Source organism: Trichoplax adhaerens, genomic scaffold, assembly GCF_000150275.1.
Source record: "Trichoplax adhaerens TRIADscaffold_4 genomic scaffold, whole genome shotgun sequence".
Taxonomy (NCBI): domain Eukaryota; kingdom Metazoa; phylum Placozoa; class Uniplacotomia; order Trichoplacea; family Trichoplacidae; genus Trichoplax; species Trichoplax adhaerens.
In genome coordinates this window covers 5,794,183-5,803,306 of record NW_002060946.1, presented here as the reverse complement: position 1 = coordinate 5,803,306, position 9,124 = coordinate 5,794,183, and the positions used below count along the sequence as shown (strand labels likewise).

At 30.3% G+C, this 9,124-nt stretch overlaps 1 protein-coding gene across 1 annotated transcript; it reads right to left on the bottom strand.

Moving 5' to 3' along the window:
* Positions 1–3,113: 3,113 nt before the first annotated feature.
* On the bottom strand, positions 3,114–3,818 carry TRIADDRAFT_55857 (uncharacterized protein; the record flags this gene model as incomplete). The annotated part of the gene is made up of 1 exon (XM_002111590.1): positions 3,114–3,818. The coding sequence occupies one exon, from the start codon at positions 3,816–3,818 to the stop codon at positions 3,114–3,116; it is 705 nt and encodes a 234-aa protein (XP_002111626.1).
* Positions 3,819–9,124: the final 5,306 nt, after the last annotated feature.

Below are 9,124 nucleotides of genomic sequence, written 5' to 3'. Positions count from 1 at the left end.
GTTAAAATAATATCATAAAAAAGTGTGTGAATTGACGTAGTAATATAGCAATGAATAACCAAGTAACCTGATGGTCGAATTAATAAGTACTACAGAAGCGCACGGATATGTGGTGAAAGTGCCGCTTACTCAATGATAAGATTTGTCTTGATCCCTATTGCAGACAAATAAAGTCAGGTAATGTTTGCAACTAGAATCAAGATATTCAATACCTAGTACGAAATTGCTTATGCATTCCTATTTTACCCTTAAAGTAATCAAATATAAAACTGTGATATTTAAAAGGAAAATATGCTACCGGTGCATTGCTAACTCTACTATTATGTTGTATTGTGCAGCTGTGCTCAACTATAGGGCATATTAAATCTTTTCTATATTCATTTTTAATCATTATATCATTAAGTAAATAAATAAAGCTCTAACATTAAAGATGAGCACATTGTAAATGTCATAATCAGACAACTAGGTCAAATTCACGATATACAACTCATAGGGCTCACTGTTCAATTTGTATCCTCTCTAGCAGCTCCATCTTAAGCATTAATGTCAGAGAAAGTAAAATATTACATTTAGCCGGTATACTGTAATCTGGTAAGACTATGGTCGCAACTCTTCAATTGTGTATAACGGTCATTTCAAGGATGCGAAGTTCAATGTCAATCATTAGATATAATGCAATACGGAGATTTTAATTTCACCGTAAATATTTGATTTTTGAGCCACTGCTTCAAGTTTGCTCCTCCTTTGATGTAATTGTGTGACCATCTGAACTTTTATTTACATTGGTATGGATGCGTGCAATGCGTTGATATTGATTTTAAAATATTCATTATGATTATTATTTGCGTAAGTATAGTTTTACCGCCCAAGAGCTGCATTAAAACTAAGGGAAGAACGTTAATATCTTTCTTACATATTATATGTAGTATAACTAATTTCCCGTCGGTATTACTATCATACCATCGATGCCATCAAAGAGTAATATCTACATGTGCATCATTTAGCGCCGCAGCCTGAAAATGGACAATATCAGAAATTTGTAAATAAATTAGTACTATTGAAGTTGATAATATTTGTTAGCTTGAAGAGTCACCTTGACTCTTACGGATATTTTGCAAATGATATTAAGACTATGTTAAAATTAGGTCATTTACTATAGATTTGCGAATATTGCTCAAGGGTAAATGTTTGACTTAAAATGCTATTAAGACAAAAATTTTATATAAATGCATGATAATAAAAAGGGAATTCTAGTGATTTTCAAGAGCTCAACTTTTTTCATTTATTGAGCTATAGATTTTTTAATGATAAGCTTCAATGAATAAAATACTATAAGAAAGACTGGACGTTACAATTAACTAAAATCAAGGATAGTTTTTACATACTTTTGCGATGACAAAATACGAGTTGGCGACAATTTTACAATAGAGTGGCTAAAAGTTTAATTAAATCATGATTAAGCCACAATTTTGATTGATTCTTTCTATCACGAAATAAAATTGAGCGAAGAGTAATCTACAGTACACTAACAACTTGTATTATCCTATGAAATCAATTCCATCAACTATAAAATTCACCACTTGCAATTCATTTATAATGGTGTAGGTATTGGTTATGAAAGAAATAGCCTCAATATTATCTTACTGAGAAATACCATTGCTATTAATAGGATAAGATAAAATTACGTGATATTCCTACATTTCGAAAACAAAGGCAATCGATTCCTTGATTTCTAAATATATTACTGCAAAGATAATTTAATCAAATTAACAATTTCATGTCTATTGCTGACGTAGTTAAATATTAAACAGATTTTCCGTGCATTGTATCAAAAATAATTCAATCGCCATTATGATAACAATTCAATATAGTTAATTTATTATTTTCAAGAATACATATACAATTTACAATTGGAGTAGAGATTTCCTTGGGTATGGCATGTGCCGCCTAAGAAAAGTCAACTGATTTACGTTAACTAAATGCTAGGTTTAACATCTTGTTACATACTAGTAAAGATAGTCCAATACACCTTAAACTTCAATATTATATCTTAGGCCAATATTTAGAGATTATTATTTATTCACATACAGCACGTCTAATAAAATTGGCAAACAATCAGATATCACACTGAAAGTTAGTTTTTTAAAAATTTGTTGCAATATTCTATTCCACTCCAACTATATTATCGTCATGTTAACTGGTAACCATGATCTATCTGTTAGCATTTAGTTTTTCATATTAAAATTGTTATATTTCTACTAGTTATTATGACCCTAAAGTATAAGATCCAGTAGAATTCGTCAATAATTAATTTTACCATAGTAATTTTACACTAAGGAATATTACGAGATATGGAATCTTCCACATCACGTATAGACTTGTAAATATTATTAGGACAGTTTAAAGAACACAAAGCCTGCCGTACGTCATATAATTAAGCATACAGTAATCGACAATAAATTAAGCTGGATGGTGCTACATTTTACGAATCTTAAATTTGATATTTCTGTTCATTGGCCTATTTAGTTATCTGTATTATATCATGCCACAGTTAATGGATCATCTTTTTGTTATGATCTTGCTAGTTTGCTGTTCTGCAAATACTATCTAAAATCTAAAAAAATTAAATGATACAATTGGTTACTCATCTCGTTTAATTTTTTAAATAGAATTTATAATTTGCGACAAATTTTTAATTTTCATCACGTTATTACTAAATTTCTATCGCAATGCACGAATGTAACTATTCGTATCCTAAGTTATTAAGTAATCATTTTGCTATCATACAGAGGTATCCTGATCCATTCCATTTAATATAGTAGACTTGTAAATAGAAAGAGTGAAAATACTTGTAATCTTCAATCTACTGAATTAATGCAAACTTTCCTGTTTTACTTCGATAATTTAGATCTATTAATGGCCACTCTAAAAATATATCCTGAACTGTTAGCATTTCTAAATTAATTACCGTAGCAAAACTCAATTTTAAAGTGTACTAATTACAAAGAGTTTAGCATTAGCTACGACGAAAACGATAGAGTAAAGATTGGCATATCGGTTATTTAGTCTCAGATACTTACCAAGCAAAGCAAAGCATGCCGACAGCATGAATATTAAAAAGCAACAACGTTCATTTCCATGTCTATACCATTATCAAATGGAGATACGGGGTCATCATTAAAATCTAACGGTGAGCTTAATGAGGAATCGTCATCACTGTCACGACTATTGCTAGTCGTAGTCGCGATAGGTGTTGATGATGGCGAATAAGGTTGTGAGCAAAATTCTTTATTAATTTTTTGTTGATAATCGGCTGATGTGCGCTGTAATAATAAATCGGATAGAGATAAAATATAATTTTGTGCTAATATTAATGTTTCAATCTTGGATAATTTTCTATCCGCAGGATAGTGGGGGACAACTTTACGCAGTTCTTCATATGCATCGTTCAAGTTATGCATTCGATTGCGCTCTCGTTCGTTAGCTCTTGTTCGGCGTACAGTTGAGATTGCATTTTTCTTCTTCTTCTTGCTATGATTCCTATCTTGTCTTGTTTCGCTATCTTTGTCATATCGTTTCCTTTTCATAGCAGAAGTAGTTGAGACTACTTTTTTCTTTAACGACTTGATATCAAGAGGTTTATTTAAGGGTAGCCAATTTTGCAGTGATGGTGGATGTTGACTGGCATAGAAAGGACTGTCTAGAGTTAGTGGACTTTCCAATCGGCCAAATTCGTCGCCACAACTTGCAATATCATCCAATAAATTCAAGAGATCTTGATTTTCGAATTCGTCCTCAAAACTAGAGACCTCAGACATGATTCTTGCTGAATATTAAAGGTGAGGGAGTGAACTACTATTCGTACTAAATATGGTAATCAACCAATGTCAAAGTAATAAGAATAAGAGAGGAGCCTACTTCAAAGTAAACTATAGGATAGAAACTAAAAATTCAGTATTTTAAATTCTAAGACGTAGTGGTGCAAACTAACATCGAAGTTTAAAATAGTGTGTCAAGTTAACTGATACGTAGTGAAGTAATAATAAAGTTAAAGGCGCAAAATACTAGCTACCCTTAGTTGCTGCTAGAACTAACAACTTGTCGGCCCCCGTTGAAATAAAATAAATCTTTAGCGTCCAACTAGAACTAATTTATACCTACACGTTCCTCATTTTAAAACAACGATTCAAAGTTAAAAGTAGGCAACACTTGTGACCAATCGCTTGTATTGAGATGAAAATAGAATCTTGAAACTCCTCCCAAACGTGCGCGAATTTTATTAATCCATATGGTCGATATGCGAGCTTATTCAAATTTATTGTGTGATCATATTACCGCATTATTGTATAGATGCTGTATTTATCAATTAAGCAATCTAAATATATTCTCTATTTAGATCGATTCAATTAATATCCAATGCTTTGACATTTCTATAAGTCATGTTTAGACATTGCATTTCAATGGTGGAAGCAGTATAGCAATATGAAGTCATTTTTTGCCCATGTTATTATAAAAACAATAAATTAGATCAACAGGTATCGGAAATAAAATTCTACAAATAGTAACTGAACTATAGCCTATAATAGGTACAAGTTATTGACAGTATAGAAATTACGAAGTGTTAATAGCTTTCCTATACAACCTACCGAAATTAATAGAATAATTCTTTCTTATAAATTGCTGTCTTTCTTTAAGATTCTTATTCGTTAAAATTAGTATAAAATCGATCAACGATGCCATACTCAATCCACTTCCGAGCTGTTTTTGTTGACCTTGGCATTAGTTGTATTTAATTCATAATAAATTCTACATTAAAATATACAGCATCTACCTTTCAGTCAATATCATAGCATAATTATCATCTTCTATTAGATACACTTTAAAGAAATCAATAGCGAATAGATAGAATCCAGTAGTGATGAATTATCATTTTCGATCATATAATATACTAGGAAATAGCAACCGCCCCCACACAATCCGATTAAACTCTAGCATAAGATCAAAGAAAAAGATGACCCAGGGTGGTGATGGACTTGTGTACTAAAATTTAAAGTAATGAATGACGCTGCCGTAATAATAATATATTATAATAATAATAATAACAATAATGGCCATAATAATACGTGAACGAGGATAAATACGTGCTACATGATTCAGACAATATTAAACTAAGTTGTTTTATTTTTTTACAGGATCTTTTATGTCATTGTCTATCCACCTTGAACTACAATCTTGCAATATTTGACCTATCTCCATCCTATTCTAGCTAGATACATAATCATCAATTCAATTGTTAGTATTATACTAGCTTGGAATGTGGGATGGCTAGAAGAGAAAACAATACAGTGGAAGGTCAGTGTAAATCATCTAGTATCGATAATTCAATAAAAAATATTTTTTCCTATTGGTAACTTTTAATATGGCCAAAGTACATATTATAATCTACTTTTAGTAAAATTAACACCCTAAAAATTTCGTTCATTTAATCCAAAATTGTCGATATTAATTAATACTTTAGGCATTGTTAACTACAGCTGACAGCTCAGGCTGGAATAAAGCCTAGGTGTCGATTATTTTACGTAGAATTTTATATTATCTTGCATGCCAAGTTATATAAATTTACTTTCCTATAATAAATATCGATCGATGTATATAATTTTTTATAGGAATTGGTGATCTGTTGATGTTATGTTAATCTCAACTATTGTCATTCAGAATACAGAATCAATATCTACAAGCCAATGACTAAGGCTTTCTCATAAACATTTGCTATTATTATTGATAAACAGAATTGCAGTGTAAATCGATGGTCACAACTATGGGGACAAACAACAGTTTCAATCCTAAAGTGTACAGTACTTCTTACTAAATAATTTGTTACGCATTTTCTCATAGTTGCCACTCTGAGTAGATAAATATTATAGTGTGACTTCATAGTCATTTTAAACAGGTTTAAAGCCCGAATGTATATTCAGAAAAATGTTTTGATCAATATTTTTCCGTAGTTATCACTCTGAACGGATACACTGAATATCGCACTAAATATTAATGACCATTTTTAGGATACGGCAAAGCACTAAGAAATAAACATATTCCAACATTGTGCAGATAGTAGCAATTGATATAGGTTAAATTATGTAATTCGGCATAGAAATAGTGGTAACAATGGAAAAATATCTAACAAAATAGTTTACAAAATATACATTTTCAGATTTGAAACTGCTGTTTACTTGTATAAATTTGAAAATTAATTTATAAATAGGTGCACATCGGAACTGTTTAGAATGGTAACTACGGAAAATATTCAACAAAATGTTTTACAATATATGTATTTTCAGACTTAAAATTGTTGATTGCTTGTATACGAGTATATTAACTATTAATTTATAGATCGACTCGTATCGTATCATTTTAGAATAGTAACCATAGGAAAATATGCAGCAAATTAATTTATTACTGAAGATAGGATTCCGACTTAAAATAATTGAAAATCATTATTGCCTACATAAAAAGACTATTAGCCTATCGTGTATATCAGTTTGGATGTAACTATAGTAAAATAATCGACAAATTAATTTTTGGATATACGATGCTACTCAAAGTTGAATCTGTTGACCTGTGATGCATACTAAAGCCGTTAATTTCATAATAAATATAGATTTAGAGTAGTAACGATGAGAAAGTATCCTACAAATTAATTTGCTAGATATGTAATTCTGAGTTAAAATAGTTATTTACCGGTGTAAAGTAACCATAAAATTGACTGCACAAATCAGTTTAGCGTGATTGCTGTTAGAAAATGTCTAATAAATTGTTTTGGAGAATTTACAGTTCAATCTTGAAATCATTGTTTACTCACGACGTATGTGTACTGAGCAAAGCATCTAGAGCTAATTCAATACCTTAGTCTATTAAGATGTTATTGCTGATATGAAATGAGATAACTGCATATTTCTAAGATATGCAATCGATTTAGTCCTTTAAATCTAAAGAGTGCCGTCTTAATAATGTTGATACTGTTCAAACTAGCAAATCATCCGTTGCATTCCAATAACAAGCTGAAATTTGAACAGCCATGCGCTTATTCAGTTTTTTTCCATGATGCTGTATTCCACAAAAACACATACATATATTACAGTTTGACTATCGTTATGATACATAGCATATAATATGTTGCATCTATCGCCTTAAATTTAAATTTTCATTGACGTATTATTACGTATTTTTTCATACGTTTAATGTTACGTAATGAAACTATTTCTTATAAAATTAAACAATGAATATAATCGTAGGCTATGGCACCGATAAGTTTCCTGTAAATTTATTAATTATATAACAATATATAATGAAGAACTGAGTTATGTGGTGGGCACTGTAGAAATTTCTCTAATCGGAGAGATATTATAATAATCTTTGTCTTACATACCAATACTTGGCAATATCTGTAGATTCATTGGATAAGATGTAACGTTCTGTACCCTAAGTAAACTCCTATTACTATCAGTCTCGACTAATTTTAGTTCATTACACAGTAACTATAATCTTTGGGATAGCAAAATCAAGTGTTGTCTGATGTATTTACAGTAGTCAAAATCAACGGATATTTTTATTGATTAATATTTTAAGGGTAGTTTGGCTATAACTCTATGGAACATGTAAATTTTTTTCCGGATCTTAATATAACAATTATACTTGTATAGAACTTTCAACTAGAAAAATGATTAGAAAGTAGATGTAACGAATTAAATTAATTACGTTAATATCCTGATAGCCATTTGAAAAATATAATCTTAGATAAAAGGAAAAAGCACTTCTTTTTTGCGTAAAAGGGCCTGTTTTTTGTTTACTGCTTCTCTACTTGTCTTGACAATGACTTTAAGCTAGCTTTCATGGTAATTAACATATCTACCTGATTATTTGTAATCATATTACGTAAGATTTATTTATAATTTTCTCAATTATGAGTTCTGTAAAATAAAATCCTGGTTTGAGGACAGTTCAATATTCTTGTTTAAGAATGAATAATTTATATTTATAACTAATATTCAAGTACGGCTGTGTTTTGTTTATCTATTTTAGTGACTAGAATGATTTAGCTAACATTATAGTATATCCATTTGAAATTATAATCTTTGATTAGAAAACAAAATGCAAAATGCTAGTACTTAAAATGTATAGAAATTCTTTTTCTAAAGCATTCATAAACTAATATTTAAGAATGGTTATACTTCGTTCATCTATTTCGATGACTAGATTGATTTCGTTATTGCTATGCTAACCATTTGAAAATTATAATCTTCGATTAGGAAACAAAACGGCAATATTCAGTATAAAGAGGTTCTTTTTTTGTTAGCTGATTTCCTATTTGTCTTAATGATAATTACTCTATATTGGTATTCATGACAATTAGCATATATATCGGACGTTTTGTAATCATACCACGCAGGACTTGCTGTTTCCACTTTTTAGTAATAAGTTCTATAAAAGATAAGATGGTCTGACTAGAGATAAATTACTTTATCGTATTTATGCCTGGCTAAGTAACAGTCGTGATAAACACTCAGGAATTATTGTATTTTTTATTACTGAAAGTACATCAGATTTATTCTTTCTATTCCATTAATTGTTAACCTAATGCACAAGCAACCTACGCTATTTGCCTACCATACGTCCATAACTAAAGTTCCTTCAACTGCAAGAAGTTATCTCATGTTTTTAATGAAAAGTTTAAATCAATTGTATTAGATAAGTTAGCTAACCCTATAATGGAATAGCATTAGTTTTAACTCCCATTATACTTTTCAGTACTGTTACTACTGCTTAAAGCTAATTATATCTGAAGTTAATGTTCCTTTTACTACTATATATGATTTTGTGCTAAATACGGTAAACGATCTTTTCTGGACTAATTTGTACGCTATCTTCTTTCAGCTGACAGTCGAATGCTCTTCGCATTGCCATCACTCTACTTAAAATGAGTTTATTTTCTGGTGATTTGGAAGCCATCAACCATGATAAATCTCACCACTAAGACTGGCTAATCATCGAAAAGCGAAATCCGAAGGATGATCTCGGATAAAACGTCTAGATTACCTTATAATTAGTGTCTAAGATGCTTTGTGTC